Below are 16,628 nucleotides of genomic sequence, written 5' to 3'. Positions count from 1 at the left end.
ACAATCTCTGAAAAGCGGCTGACCCCTACTTTCATATCCTTCATGTAGAGAGACTACAGAGAGGCATCAGATGCTGCCTTTAATGAGTGTTCTGCCTCGCTGCTCAAGGCCAAAGACACAGGCAATAGACATCCACAGGCATCCACAGGCCATAGACAGCCACAGGCCATAGACAGCCACAGGCCATAGACATCCACAGACAGCCACAGGCCATAGACATCCACAGGCCATAGACAGCCACAAGCCATAGACAGCCACAGGCCATAGACATCCACAGGCCATAGACAGCCACAGACAGTCACAGGCCATAGACATCCACAGGCCATAGACAGCCACAGGCCATAGACAGCCACAGGCCATAGACAGCCACAGGCCATAGACATCCACAGACAGCCACAGGCCATAGACATCCACAGACAGCCACAGGCCATAGACATCCACAGAGCATAGACATCCACAGGCCATAGACATCCACAGGCCATAGACATCCACAGGCCATAGACCTCCACAGGCCATAGACAGCCACAGGCCATCCACAGACCATCCACAGGCCATAGACAGCCACAGACAGCCACAGGCCATAGACATCCACAGACAGCCACAGGCCATAGACATCCACAGACAGCCACAGGCCATAGACATCCACAGACAGCCACAGGCCATAGACATCCACAGACAGCCACAGGCCATAGACATCCACAGGCCATAGACAGCCACAGGACATAGACATCCACAGGCCATAGACATCCACAGACAGCCACAGGCCATAGACATCCACAGACAGCCACAGGCCATAGACATCCACAGACAGCCACAGGCCATAGACATCCACAGACAGCCACAGGCCATAGACATCCACAGGCCATAGACAGCAACAGGCCACAGGCCATAGACATCCACAGGCCATAGACAGCCACAGGCCATAGACAGCCACAGGCCATAGACTCCCAATGTAGTGTGGATGAGCTACTGTAGCTAGCTCTGTCAAGGATGAACAGTATATGTAGGAATTAAAAGCACTGATGGGTTTGTGCTGTTGCTACTCTCTTAATTAACAGCAGAGGGCATGTGTGTGGTGTGTGTGATACAGAGACTGTCCCGTTTGATCATGTGTTTCAGTGTGTTACATCCTGGTGTTTCAGTGTGTTACATCCTGGTGTTTCAGTGTGTTACATCCTGGTGTTTCAGTGTGTTACATCCTGGTGTTTCAGTGTGTTACATCCTGCTGTTTCAGTGTGTTACATCCTGGTGTTTCAGTGTGTTACATCCTGGTGTTTCAGTGTGTTACATCCTGGTGTTTCAGTTGGTTCCTGGTGTTTCAGTGTGTTACATCCTGGTGTTTCAGTGTGTTACATCCTGGTGTTTCAGTGTGTTACATCCTGGTGTTTCAGTTGGTTCCTGGTGTTTCAGTGTGTTACATCCTGGTGTTTCAGTGTGTTACATCCTGGTGTTTCAGTGTGTTACATCCTGGTGTTTCAGTTGGTTCCTGGTGTTTCAGTGTGTTACATCCTGGTGTTTCAGTGTGTTACATACTGGTGTTTCAGTGTGTTACATCCTGGTGTTTCAGTGTGTTACATACTGGTGTTTCAGTTGGTTCCTGGTGTTTCAGTGCGTTACATCATACTGCCTTTAGCTGGTTCCTGGCCCCACATTTGAGGTGTTCCTTACCCCTTTGAATATGGTCTGTTTGAGGTGTGAGATGTTCCTCATGCGTCCCTCAGGGTCCATGTTGGTGTTCCACTCCTCCGCCCCAACAGGCCCCCTACGCCGGACCTCTGGCAGCACGCCAAGATCAATCTACCAGGACAGAGAGGGAGAGTATGGAAATACTGCAATACCTACATCTTACTGCTACACAAATAACAAACTATAGAGAGAGGGAGGGGACTTACTGCTACACCAATAACACACTATAGAGAGGGAGGGAGGGGGGGGACTTACTGCTACACCAATAACACACTATAGAGGGAGGGAGGGAGGTGACTTACTGCTACACCAATAACACACTATAGAGGGAGGGAGGGAGGGGACTTACTGCTACACCAATAACACACTATAGAGGGAGGGAGGGAGGGGACTTACTGCTACACCAATAACACACTATAGAGGGAGGGAGGGGGGGGACTTACTGCTACACCAATAACACACTATAGAGGGAGGGAGGGGACTTACTGCTACACCAATAACACACTATAGAGAGAGGGAGGGAGGGAGGGAGGGGACTTACTGCTACACCAATAACACACTATAGAGAGAGGGAGGGAGGGGACTTACTGCTACACCAATAACACACTATAGAGAGGGAGGGAGGGGACTTACTGCTACACCAATAACACACTATAGAGAGAGAGGGAGGGGACTTACTACTATACCAATAACACACTATAGAGAGAGAGGGAGGGGACTTACTGCTACACCAACAACACACTATAGAGAGGGAGGGAGGGGACTTACTGCTACACCAATAACACACTATAGAGGGAGGGAGGGGACTTACTGCTACACCAATAACACACTATAGAGGGAGGGAGGGGACTTACTGCTACACCAATAACACACTATAGAGAGAGGGAGGGAGGGGACTTACTGATACACCAATAACACACTATAGAGAGAGGGAGGGAGGGAGGGGACTTACTTCTACACCAATAACACACTATAGAGAGGGGGAGGGGACTTACTGCTACACCAATAACACACTATAGAGAGAGAGGGAGGGAGGGGACTTACTGCTACACCAATAACACCCTATAGAGGGAGGGAGGGGACTTACTGCTACACCAATAACACACTATAGATAGAGGGAGGGAGGGGACTTACTGCTACACCAATAACACACTATAGAGAGGGAGGGAGGGAGGGGACTTACTGCTACACCAATAACACACTATAGAGGGAGGGAGGGGACTTACTGCTACACCAATAACACACTATAGAGAGGGAGGGAGGGGACTTACTACTATACCAATAACACACCATAGAGAGGGAGGGAGGGGACTTACTACTACATCAATAACACACTATAGAGAGGGAGGGAGGGGACTTACTGCTACAACAATAACACACTATAGAGAGAGGGAGGGAGGGGACTTACTGCTACACCAATAACACACTATGGAGAGGGAGGGAGGGAGGGAGGGAGGGAGGGAGGGAGGGAGGGAGGGAGGGAGGGAGGGAGGGAGGGAGGGAGGGAGGGGACTTACTGCTACACCAATAACACACTATAGAGAGAGGGAGGGAGGGGACTTACTGCTACAACAATAACACACTATAGAGAGAGGGAGGGAGGGGACTTACTGCTACACCAATAACACACTATAGAGAGGGAGGGGGGGACTTACTGCTACACCAATAACACACTATAGAGAGGGAGGGAGGGGACTTACTGCTACACCAATAACACACTATAGAGAGAGAGAGAGAGAGGGGACTTACTGCTACGTCAATAACACACTATAGAGAGAGGGAGGGGACTTACTGCTACACCAATAACACACTATAGAGAGAGGGAGGGAGGGGACTTACTGCTACATCAATAACACACTATAGAGGGAGGGAGGGGACTTACTGCTACACCAATAACACACTATAGAGAGGGAGGGAGGGGACTTACTGCTATACCAATAACACACTATAGAGAGAGAGGGAGGGGACTTACTGCTACACCAATAACACACTATAGAGAGAGAGGGAGGGGACTTACTGCTACACCAATAACACACTATAGAGAGGGAGGGAGGGGACTTACTGCTACATCAATAACACACTATAGAGGGAGGGAGGGAGGGGACTTACTGCTACACCAATAACACACTATAGAGAGAGAGGGAGGGGACTTACTGCGACACCAATAACACACTATAGAGGGAGGGAGGGGACTTACTGCTACACCAATAACACACTATAGAGAGAGGGAGGGAGGGAGGGGACTTACTGCTAAACCAATAACACACTATAGAGAGAAAGGGAGGGAGGGAGGGGACTTACTGCTACACCAATAACACACTATAGAGAGAGAGAGGGAGGGAGGGGACTTACTGCTAAACCAATAACACACTACAGAGAGGGGGAGGGGACTTACTGCTACACCAATAACACACTATAGAGAGAGGGAGGGAGGGGACTTACTTCTACACCAATAACACACTATAGAGGGAGGGAGGGGACTTACTGCTACACCAATAACACACTATGGAGAGAGGGAGGGAGGGAGGGGACTTACTGCTACACCAATAACACACTATAGAGAGGGGGAGGGGACTTACTTCTACACCAATAACACACTATAGAGAGAGGGAGGGGACTTACTGCTACACCAATAACACACTATAGAGAGGGAGGGGACTTACTGCTACACCAATAACACACTATAGAGAGGGAGGGAGGGGACTTACTGCTACACCAATAACACACTATAGAGGGAGGGAGGGAGGGGACTTACTGCTACACCAATAACACACTATAGAGAGAGGGAGGGAGGGGACTTACTGCTACACCAATAACACACTATAGAGAGGGAGAGAGGGGACTTACTGCTACACCAATAACACACTATAGAGAGAGGGAGGGAGGGGACTTACTGCTACACCAATAACACACTATAGAGAGGGAGGGAGGGGACTTACTGCTACACCAATAACACACTATAGAGAGAGAGGGAGGGGACTTACTGCTACACCAATAACACACTATAGAGAGGGAGGGAGGGGACTTACTGCTACACCAATAACACACTACAGAGAGGGGGAGGGGACTTACTGCTACACCAATAACACACTATAGAGAGAGGGAGGGAGGGGACTTACTTCTACACCAATAACACACTATAGAGGGAGGGAGGGGACTTACTGCTACACCAATAACACACTATGGAGAGAGGGAGGGAGGGAGGGGACTTACTGCTACACCAATAACACACTATAGAGAGGGAGGGAGGGGACTTACTGCTACACCAATAACACACTATAGAGAGAGAGGGAGGGGACTTACTGCTACACCAATAACACACTATAGAGAGGGGGAGGGGACTTACTTCTACACCAATAACACACTATAGAGAGAGGGAGGGAGGGGACTTACTGCTACACCAATAACACACTATAGAGGGAGGGAGGGGACTTACTGCTACACCAATAACACACTATGGAGAGAGGGAGGGAGGGAGAGGACTTACTGCTACACCAATAACATACTATAGAGAGGGAGGGGACTGAGATATCAAATCAGCAAAATACCTTGTCAAAATCTAAGAATTTAAACAAAATAAAGACATTAACAATGTAAAGACTCAGTGACCAAAGCCTGGCTATAGAGACAACATAGAAAACAAGCTGGTCCTGGGGCTCTTTTCACACACAGACCCCACAGAGCCCCAGGACAGCAACACAACTAGAACCCAACCAAATCATGAGAAAACAAGCTGGTCCTGGGGCCCTGTTCACACACAGACCCCACAGAGCCCCAGGACAGCAACACAATTAGAACCCAACCAAATCATGAGAAAACAAGCTGGTCCTGGGGCCCTGTTCACACACAGACCCCACAGAGCCCCAGGACAGCAACCCAATTAGAACCCAACCAAATCATGAGAAAACAAGCTGGTCCTGGGGCCCTGTTCACACACAGACACCACAGAGCCCCAGGACAGCAACACAATTAGAACCCAACCAAATCATGAGAATACAAAAATATTATTATTTTCAATGTGTTAAGTAATTAACAAAAAAACAGAGCAAACTAGAATGTCATTTTGCCCTAAAAACAGTGAGTACACAGTTGCAGAAAATGAGGTGGAAACTGAGCTGCACTTCCTAACCACACTTCCTACCAAATGTATGACCATAGTAGACACATATTTCCCTCAGATCACACAAATCCACTTTTGATAAACTCCCATATCTACTGGGTGAAATTCCACAGTGTGACATCACAGCAGCAAGATTTGTGACCTGTTGCCACAAGAAAAGGGCAACCAGTGAAGAACAAACACCATTGTAAATACAACCCATATTTATGTTTATTTAAACTATCTGCACATCATTACAACACTGTATATAGACATATGTTTACTGTAAATGGTTTAATATCTATTTCACTTGCTTTGGCAATGTTAACATATGTTTCCCATGCCAATAAAGCAGAGACAGAGAGAGAGAGAGAGACAGAGAGAGACACATAGACAGAGAGACAGAGACACAGAGAGAGAGAGACAGAGACAGACAGAGAGAGAGACAGAGACAGACAGAGAGAGAGAGACAGAAAGACAGAGACAGAGAGAGAGAGACAGGATAAGGGATGTCAAGTCAAGTCCAACTCATGTGGGTCACGACCCCATTGAAATCCAACAAAACCCCAAGCTCTTGTCTGGACCACTGGTTACGTTGTGGCCGTTTTAAAATGGAAATCATTTAAAATACTATGTCTAATGTGTGTGTGTGTGTCATTTCTTACTCTGTGTCCAGTACTAGCCTACACACACGTCCAATTGACAGCTGTGTGACGTTTGGTTTGCCAGGCCAACAACCTGGTACAATACCGTAGCGACTACACTCTGTCCTCATTTCAGACACTTAAGTCAATTGAACAGTTCTGCTCAGAGAGATAGAAGAAGAGGATTCAGCCAGAAAGACAGACTAACTAAAGCCTAAGCTACGAAGCGGAGAACTGTTTCCATGGGGACAGGGCTGATAAGGGGGGGGGGGGAGAGAAGGATGGACTGTAAATAGGAGTCAATAATTCATGAGCTTTGTGATAAGCAGGGATGTGTGTGTGTGTGTGTGTGTGTGTGTGTGTGTGTGTGTGTGTGTTCGTGCGGCACCATAACTATCCAACATCCAGCCAGTCAAATACACAAGACAGCGCTATTTTGTTACACATTCATTGGAAAATAACTAGAAAGAGATTTAGGAAGAACTTTTCTCACGTCAGTGAAGATATTTTTCTGAAGGTGTGGGTTGTATAAACAGAACAAGAGAGAGTCCCACGAAGCTTCTCCATTCAGTGGATTCAGATAGTACTCAGACCCCTCGACTTTATCCGCATTCTGTTACATTACAGCCTTATTCTAAAATGGATTATATCATTTAATCCCCCTCATCAAGCTATACACAACACCCCATAATGACAAAGCAAAAACAAGTTAACATTTTTTGAAAAAAATATGATACAAAATAAAACACTGACATTTCACATTACCATAAGTATTCAGACCCTTTACTCAGTACTCTGTTGAAGCATCTTTGTCAGCGATTACAGCCTCGAGTCTTGGCACACCTGTATTTGGGGAGTTTCTCCCATTCTTCTCTGCAGATCCTCTCAAGCTCTGTCAGGTTGGATGGGGAGCTGCACAGATATTTTCAGGTCTCTCCAGAGACTTCTGGGCTCTGGCTGGGCCACTCAGACATTCAGAGACTTGTCCCAAAGACACTCCTGCATTGTCTTGGCTGTGTGCTTATGGGTTGTCCTGTTGGAAGGTGAACCTTCGCCACCGTCTGAGTTCCTGAGTGCTCTGGAGCAGGTTTCATCAAGGATCTCTCTGTAGGATCTCTGTGGTCCGTTCATCTTTCCCTTGATCCTGACTAGTCTCCCAGTCCCTGCCTCTGAAAAACATCCCCACAGCTTGATGCTGCCACCACTATGCTTCACCGTAGGGATGGTGCCAGGTTTCCTCCAGACGTGACGCTTGGCATTCAGACCAAAGAGTTCAACCTTGGTTTCATCAGACCAGAAAATCTGGTTCCTCATGGTCTGAGAATCCTCTAGGTACCTTTTGGCAAACTCCAAGCGGGCTGTCATGTCCCTTTTACTGAGGAGTGGCTTCCGTCTGACCACTCTACCCTAAAGGCCTGATTGGTGGAGTGCTGCAGAGATGGTTGTCCTTCTGGAACTGTGGAGCTCTGTCAGAGTGACCATCGGGTTCTTGGTCACCTCCCTGACCAGGGCCCTTCTCCCCCATTTGCTCCGTTTGGCAGTGGCGACCAGCCCCTGGTGGTTCCAAACTACCTCCATTTAATAATGATGAAGGCCACGGTGTTCTTGGGGACCTTCAAAGCTGCATATCTGATCACCTTCGTATAGTGTGGCTCTTTATACAGAGGTTGTTTTAAAAACAGGTAAAGTAGCATATTTACACTATTGATCTTTCTCCCTCTTTTTCTAATGATTTCCACAAGGTAATAAAGTGGCCAGCCAGGAGGTTCATGTAATCAAAATCTAATTAAAAAATCTGCCGTGCGTTGCATTCCTCAGAGGTTACACTCTGCATCATCAGCCAATCGAAGTGTGTGTGTGTGTGTGTGTGTGTGTGTGTGTGAGAGAGCGAGAGAAAGAGGTCTAATTTATTTACTATTTACTCACCACAGATCTATTTAAATAATGTATAAACCTTTATTTAAACCAAGTAGATTGAGAGCACATGGCGTTTGCAATGCCAAGAGTCCTTGGTTAGATTTTCACTGGAGCCTCCCATGTGTTACATTTATGCACACTACTGTAAGTCTGTACCTGATAAAAAGCATCTGCTAAATGGGATAGGGGATACGTAGTCAGTTGAGGAAAGCAGTCCTGATGTTGAAAGGGGAGACCTAGTCAGTTGAGAACAACAGTCCTGATGTTGAAAGGGGAGACCTAGTCAGTTGAGGAAAACAGTCCTGATGTTGAAAGGGGAGACCTAGTCAGTTGAGGACAACAGTCCTGATGTTGAAAGGGGAGACCTAGTCAGTTGAGGACAACAGTCCTGATGTTGAAAGGGGAGACCTAGTCAGTTGAGGACAACAGTCCTGATGTTGAAAGGGGAGACCTAGTCAGTTGAGGACAACAGTCCTGATGTTGAAAGGGGAGACCTAGTCAGTTGAGGACAACAGTCCTGATGCTGAAAGGGGAGACCTAGTCAGTTGAGGACAACAGTCCTGATGTTGAAAGGGGAGACCTAGTCAGTTGAGGAAAACAGTCCTGATGTTGAAAGGGGAGACCTAGTCAGTTGAGGACAACAGTCCTGATGTTGAAAGGGGAGACCTAGTCAGTTGAGGACAACAGTCCTGATGTTGAAAGGGGAGACCTAGTCAGTTGAGGACAACAGTCCTGATGTTGAAAGGGGAGACCTAGTCAGTTGAGGACAACAGTCCTGATGTTGAAAGGGGAGACCTAGTCAGTTGAGGACAACAGTCCTAATGTTGAAAGGGGAGACCTAGTCAGTTGAGGACAACAGTCCTGATGCTGAAAGGGGAGACCTAGTCAGTTGTACAACTGAATGTCATCAACTGAAATGTGTCTTCCTCATTTAACCCTCTGAATCAGAGCGGGGGGAGGGGGGGGACTTAATCCATGTCAGCGCTGCCTGGGGAGCAGTTGTTGTTGAGGGTAACTGCCCTGCTCAATGACAGAACGGCAGATTTGTCCACCTTGCCGGCTCGAGGATTCAAACCAGAGACCTTTCTGTTACTGGCCCAACGCTCTTAACCGGTAAGGCTACCTGCCGCCTCCCCCTAACCCTACCCGCCGCCTCCCCCTAACCCTACCCGCGCCTCCCCCTAACCCTACCTGCCGCCTCCCCCTAACCCTACCCGCCGCCTACCCCTAACCCTACCCGCCGCCTACCCCTAACCCTACCCGCCGCCTCCCCCTAACCCTACCCGCCGCCTCCCCCTAACCGCCGCCTCCCCCTAACCCTACCCGCCACCTCCCCCTAACCCTACCCGCCGCCTCCCCCTAACCCTACCCGCCGCCTCCCCCTAACCGCCGCCTCCCCCTAACCCTACCCGCCGCCTCCCCCTAACCCTACCCGCCGCCTCCCCCTAACCCTACCCGCCGCCTCCCCCTAACCCTACCCGCCGCCTCCCCCTAACCCTACCCGCCGCCTCCCCCTAACCGCCGCCTCCCCCTAACCCTACCTGCCGCCTCCCCCTAACCCTACCTGCCGCCCCCCCCTAACCCTACCTGCCGCCTCCCCCTAACCCTACCTGCCGCCCCCCCCAACCCTACCTGCCGCCTCCCCCTAACCCTACCTGCTGCCTCACGGCACATATTATTACAGCACACTCTCTTGGTCATGAGGTTTAATAATAACAGTAATAATATATGAATAATAAATAAATATAGTGCACTCTTGATTTATTATTCATATATTGATTACTGAGAACACGTTCTCTATTACAGTAACACCAAGATGGAAGATTAGAACCAGGAGGAGGTGATACAGACCTACCGACGTCCCCCAACCCCACTCTGTCCCACAGACCTACCAACATTCCCCCCCGCAGACCTATCGACGCCCCCCCCCCCCAACTCTGTCCCACAGACCTACCGACGTCCCCCCCCCCACTCTGTCCCGCAGACCTACCGACGTCCCCCCCCCCGCAGACCTCCCGACTCGCCCCCCCACTGTCCCGCAGTCCTACCGACATCCCCCCCACACTCTGTCCCACAGACCTACCGATGTCCCCACACTCTGTCCCACAGACGTCCCCACTCTGTCCTATAAACCTACTGAGAAACAAAGTTCAAACAACATTTAAGTGGATTTCTCATTTCCAGCTGTTTCTGAGAAGCACAGCGAGTGTGACTTTGCCGTTCCACTCTAGGTGCCATTCCACTGAGTGGGTTGTGTGGGGTGACTATTCCTATGTTTAGCAAAGCACATGTCATCCAACATCACACTCAACCACACCTGTGGAGAGGAGAGGAGGCAAGCTAGCAGCGCGGGTTGCCTTGGCAACGCTGAGAGCAGAGGGTCACTTCTAATTAAAACAGAGAGGCAATTAGAGAGGAACTGGGTGGCTGTTACCACAACCTCCTGGTTTAATGGAGACAGACGGTAGAGCTGTGTCTGCGTGAGGAAAAAGGGAACTTCTGTCTGATAGTTCCATCTAGCCAGTCTGCTCGGGTCCTGACTGAGAGTCCCATCTAGCCAGTCTGCTCGGGTCCTGACTGAGAGTTCCATCTAGCCAGTCTGCTCGGGTCCTGGCTGAGAGTCCCATCTAGCCAGTCTGCTCGGGTCCTGGCTGAGAGTCCCATCTAGCCAGTCTGCTCGGGTCCTGGCTGGGAGTCCCATCTAGCCAGTCTGCTCGGGTCCTGGCTGAGAGTCCCATCTAGCCAGTCTGCTCAGGTCCTGGCTGAAAGTCCCATCTAGCCAGAATGCTCGGGTCCTGGCTGAGAGTCCCATCTAGCCAGTCAGACAGATGGGCACTAGGCAGTTAGCAGCCGTGCTTAACATCTCACAAGATTGCTACAGTATGTCATATTGATGTGGTTCTGGAGACGTTAAACACGGTCAGATCTGATCGCCTGTATGTGTTTCCTAAGTCTGTCTTTATCTTCAAGACTGTATTGACGCTTTGCCTATTTGATGGTTCGTCACAGGGCATAGCGGGATTTCTTATAAGCTTCCGGGTTAAGAGTCCCACACCTTGAAAGCGGCAGCTCTACCCTTCAGCTCAGTGTGAATGTTACCTGTAGTCCATGGCTTCTGGTTGTGGTATGTACGTTCAGTCACTGTGGGGACGACGTCCTCAATGCACTTATTGGTAAAGCCGGCGACTGATGTGGTGTATTCCTCAATGCCATGGGAAGAATCCCGGCAACATATTCCAGTCTGTGCTGCAAAACAGTCCTGTAGTTTAGCATCTGCTTCATCTGACCACTTTTTTTATAGACCGAGTCACTGGTGCTTCCTGCTTTAATTTCTGCTTGTAAGCAGGAATCAGGAAGATAGAGTTGTGGTCGGATTTACCAAATAGAGGGCGAGGGAGAGCTTTGCACGTGTCTCTGTGTGTGGAGTACAGGTGATCTAGAATGTTTTTTCTCCCTCTGGTTGCACATTTAACATGTTGATAGAGATTTGGTAGAACTGATTTAAGTTTCCCTGCATTAAAGTCTCCGGCCACTAGGAGTGCCGCCTCTGGGTGAGGGGTTTCCTGTTTACTTATTTCCTTATACAGCTGACTGAGTGGGGTCTTAGTGCCAGCATCCGTCTGTGGTGGTAAATAAACAGCCACGAAAACTATAGCTTTAAAACTCTCTCGGCAAGTAGTGTGGCCTGCAATTTATCACAATATACTCTACTTCAGGTGAGCAAAATCTAGAGACTTCCTTAGATTTTGTGCACCAGCTGTTTACAAATACGCACAGACACCCCCCCCCCCCCTCGTTTTACCGGAGTGTGCTGTTCTATCTTGCCGGTGCAGAGTATATCCCGCTAGCTGAATATCCATGTCGTCATTCAGTCACGATTCCGTGAAACATAGGATATCACAGTTTTTGATGTCCCGTTGGTAGGATATTCGTGATCGTACCTCGCCTAATTTATTGTCCAATGATTGCCCGTTGGCGAGTACTATTTACGGTAATGGCAGCTTTCCCACGCACCTTCTGCGGATCCTCACAAGGCATCCTGCTCTGTGTCCTCTGTACCTGCGTCTCTTCCTCTTGCAAATAACGGGGATGTTGGCCTTGTCGGGTGTTCGGAGAATGTCCTGTTGCATCTGCTTTTTGAAGAAAAAAAATCTTTGTCTAATCCGAGCTGAGTGATCGCTGTCCTGATATCCAGAAGCTCTTTGTCTAATCTGAGGTGAGTGATCGCTGTCCTGATATCCAGAAGCTCTTTGTCTAATCCGAGGTGAGTGATCTCTGTCCTGATATCCAGAAGCTCTTTGTCTAATCCGAGGTGAGTGATCTCTGTCCTGATATCCAGAAGCTCTTTGTCTAATCCGAGGTGAGTGATCTCTGTCCTGATATCCAGAAGCTCTTTGTCTAATCCGAGGTGAGTGATCTCTGTCCTGATATCCAGAAACTCTTTGTCTAATCCGAGGTGAGTGGTCGCTGTCCTGATATCCAGAAGCTCTTTGTCTAATCCGAGGTGAGTGGTCGCTGTCCTGATATCCAGAAGCTCTTTGTCTAATCCAAAGTGAGTGATCGCTGTCCTGATATCCAGAAGCTCGTTGTCTAATCCGAGGTGAGTGAATGCTGTCCTGATATTCAGAAGCTCTTTGTCTAATCCGAGGTGAGTGGTCGCTGTCCTGATATCCAGAAGCTCTTTGTCTAATCCGAGGTGAGTGATCGCTGTCCTGATATCCAGAAGCTCTTTGTCTAATCCGAGGTGAGTGATCACTGTCCTGATATCCAGAAGCTCTTTGTCTAATCCGAGGTGAGTGATCACTGTCCTGACATCCAGAAGCTCTTTGTCTAATCCGAGGTGAGTGATCGCTGTCCTGATATCCAGAAGCTCTTTGTCTAATCCGAGGTGAGTGATCGCTGTCCTGATATCCAGAAGCTCTTTGTCTAATCCGAGGTGAGTGATCACTGTCCTGATATCCAGAAGATCTTTGTCTAATCTGAGGTGAGTGATCGCTGTCCTGATACCCAGAAGATCTTTTTTTGCCGTAAGATACAGTTGCAGAAACATCATGTACAAAATAAGTTACAAATAACGTGAGAAAAAAACCACATAATGGCACAATTGGTTGGGCGCAAGTAAAACTGCTGCCATTACTTCCGCCGCCATTTTTAAGTTCCAGAGTGAGTGTGTGTGAGTATGTGCGTTCATTCCCAGTGTCTACTCTGACTCACCCTGGTGATAACCTCAAAGCCTGGTTCCTCCAGCTGGTTGTGTGTGTGTGTTCCTCACCCTGGTGATAACCTCAAAGCCTGGTTCCTCCAGCTGGTTGTGTGTGTGTGTTCCTCACCCTGGTGATAACCTCAAAGCCTGGTTCCTCCAGCTGGTTGTGTGTGTGTTCCTCACCCTGGTGATAACCTCAAAGCCTGGTTCCTCCAGCTGGTTGTGTGTGTGTGTTCCTCACCCTGGTGATAACCTCAAAGCCTGGTTCCTCCAGCTGGTTGTGTGTGTGTGTTCCTAACCCTGGTGATAACGTCAAAGCCTGGTTCCTCCAGCTGGTTGTGTGTGTGTTCCTCACCCTGGTGATAACCTCAAAGCCTGGTTCCTCCAGCTGGTTGTGTGTGTGTGTTCCTAACCCTGGTGATAACCTCAAAGCCTGGTTCCTCCAGCTGGTTGTGTGTGTGTTCCTCACCCTGGTGATAACCTCAAAGCCTGGTTCCTCCAGCTGGTTGTGTGTGTGTGTTCCTCACCCTGGTGATAACCTCAAAGCCTGGTTCCTCCAGCTGGTTGTGTGTGTGTTCCTCACCCTGGTGATAACCTCAAAGCCTGGTTCCTCCAGCTGGTTGTGTGTGTGTGTTCCTAACCCTGGTGACAACCTCAAAGCCTGGTTCCTCCAGCTGGTTGTGTGTGTGTGTTCCTCACCCTGGTGATAACCTCAAAGCCTGGTTCCTCCAGCTGGTTGTGTGTGTGTGTTCCTCACCCTGGTGATAACCTCAAAGCCTGGTTCCTCCAGCTGGTTGTGTGTGTGTGTTCCTCACCCTGGTGATAACCTCAAAGCCTGGTTCCTCCAGCTGGTTGATGTCCAGTCCAGGTATGGCCTCATTCAGCAGGTCAGCCACCTCCCCGACAGGCCTCTCCTTCAGTAGCACCGTGTCGGGACCCCGGAACGCATCAAACAGGTAGTTGGTCACCTTGGAAAAACCACCCAGCGTAGTGGTGACTGGGTCCTGAGAAAACTTCTGCTGGGGGAGAGGGAGAGAGAGAGGAGAGAGGAGGAGAGAGGGAGAGAGAGAGAGGAGAGAGGGAGTAAAGCGGAACAGGGGAGAGAGAGAGAGGAGAGAGGGAGAAGGAGAGGGAGAGAGAGAGAGTTGATTGGGGAGAGAGGGAGTAAAGCGGAACAGGGGAGAGAGAGAGAGGAGAGGAAAAAGGAAAAAGATTGCGGGGACGAGAGAGGAGGAGAGAGGGAGAAGGAGAGAGGAGGAGAGAGGAGGAGAGAGGAGGAGAGAGGAGGAGAGAGGAGGAGAGAGGGAGAAGGAGAGAGGAGGAGAGAGGAGGAGAGAGGGAGAAGGAGAGAGGGAGAAGGAGAGAGGAGGAGAGAGGGAGAAGGAGAGAGGAGGAGAGAGGAGGAGAGAGGGAGAAGAAGAGAGAAGGAGAGAGGAGGAGAGAGGGAGAAGAAGAGAGAAGGAGAGAGGAGGAGAGAGGGAGAAGGAGAGAGGAGAGGGATGACAGGGAAGATAGGGGTCATGAAGGAGGTCATTGTAAACGCTGTGGCACCAGACAGATGTAGTTTAGCTGCAGTCTCATTATAAACACTAAGATGACACGAGCTTATTTTAGCCATGCTATTTTCACCTTAATCACAGGTGTGAAATGTTACATTAGGAAGAGCCCCCAGCCAGATGACTTACTGCACATTTTAACTTTAGATTTTCATCAAAAGCAACGGGCGAAAGCATCTCAAAAGCACAACAGCACCGGTCATCATCTCAGACGTCCAACCTAGTGGCCCCCCTACTGCCTGGAACACTTTCAACTGTCCAGACTGCGTAGTCGTACACTTTCAACTCTCCACACTGCGTACTCGTACACTTTCAACTCTCCACACTGCGTACTCGTACACTTTCAACTCTCCACACTGCGTACTCGTACACTTTCAACTCTCCACACTGCGTACTCGTACACTTTCAACTCTCCACACTGCGTACTCGTACACTTTCAACTCTCCAGACTGCGTACTCTTACACTTTCAACTGTCCAGACTGCGTACTCGTACACTTTCAACTCTCCAGACTGCGTACTCTTACACTTTCAACTCTCCACACTGTGTACTCTTACACTTTCAACTGTCCAGACTGCGTACTCGTACACTTTCAACTCTCCAGACTGCGTACTCGTACACTTTCAACTCTCCAGACTGCGTACTCTTACACTTTCTACTCTCCACACTGCGTACTCTTACACTTTCAACTCTCCAGACTGTGTACTCGTACACTTTCAACTCTCCAGACTGCGTACTCTTACACTTTCTACTCTCCACACTGCGTACTCTTACACTTTCAACTCTCCAGACTGTGTACTCGTACACTTTCAACTCTCCAGACTGCGTACTCGTACACTTTCAACTCTCCAGACTGCGTACTCTTACACTTTCTACTCTCCACACTGCGTACTCTTACACTTTCAACTCTCCACACTGCGTACTCTTACACTTTCTACTCTCCACACTGCGTACTCTTACACTTTCAACTCTCCACACTGCGTACTCTTACACTTTCAACTCTCCACACTGCGTACTCGTACACTTTCAACTCTCCACACTGCGTACTCTTACACTTTCAACTCTCCAGACTGCGTACTCGTACACTTTCAACTCTCCACACTGCGTACTCTTACACTTTCAACTCTCCAGACTGCGTACTCGTACACTTTCAACTCTCCACACTGCGTACTCTTACACTTTCAACTGTCCACACTGCGTACTCGTACACTTTCAACTCTCCACACTGCGTACTCGTACACTTTCAACTCTCCACACTGCGTACTCTTACTACGAAGAAGTAAAAGCCAACTATATCACATCACCAAGAAAACTAATGCTTTTCAAGGCCTCTTAAATTTTTTTTTTTTTTTTAACTCTCGCCACAAAAAGTACCACAGGAATCAAAAGACAGAAAAGAGGCCAATCTATTTCTCCCGACTGTTGGTTACCGGCCGGCTGAGACGTTGCTCATTCATCTTTGCAATTGGATATTTTTTTATGAGTCACATTAGAAAACAATACTCGAGCAGCGTTAACCCCTTT

General features: G+C 48.9%; 1 protein-coding gene across 2 annotated transcripts in view; it reads right to left on the bottom strand.

Moving 5' to 3' along the window:
• The window catches only part of LOC110519348 (TBC1 domain family member 15-like), a 78,637-nt gene that overhangs the window by 26,173 nt on the left and 35,836 nt on the right, over positions 1-16,628 (bottom strand). For both annotated transcript variants that reach the window (XR_005038455.1, XM_036956612.1), the window contains exons 7-8: positions 14,365-14,565; positions 1,669-1,797 (exon numbers count right to left, since the gene is read on the bottom strand). Coding sequence is in view for 1 of the 2 variants with exons in the window: in XM_036956612.1 (XP_036812507.1) it covers positions 1,669-1,797; positions 14,365-14,565 (330 nt within the window). In the remaining variant the exon portion in view is untranslated. The remainder of the gene's footprint in view (positions 1-1,668; positions 1,798-14,364; positions 14,566-16,628) is intronic.

Source organism: Oncorhynchus mykiss, chromosome 21, assembly GCF_013265735.2.
Source record: "Oncorhynchus mykiss isolate Arlee chromosome 21, USDA_OmykA_1.1, whole genome shotgun sequence".
Classification (NCBI taxonomy): domain Eukaryota; kingdom Metazoa; phylum Chordata; class Actinopteri; order Salmoniformes; family Salmonidae; genus Oncorhynchus; species Oncorhynchus mykiss.
This window is presented reverse-complemented; position numbering and strand designations above follow the sequence as displayed.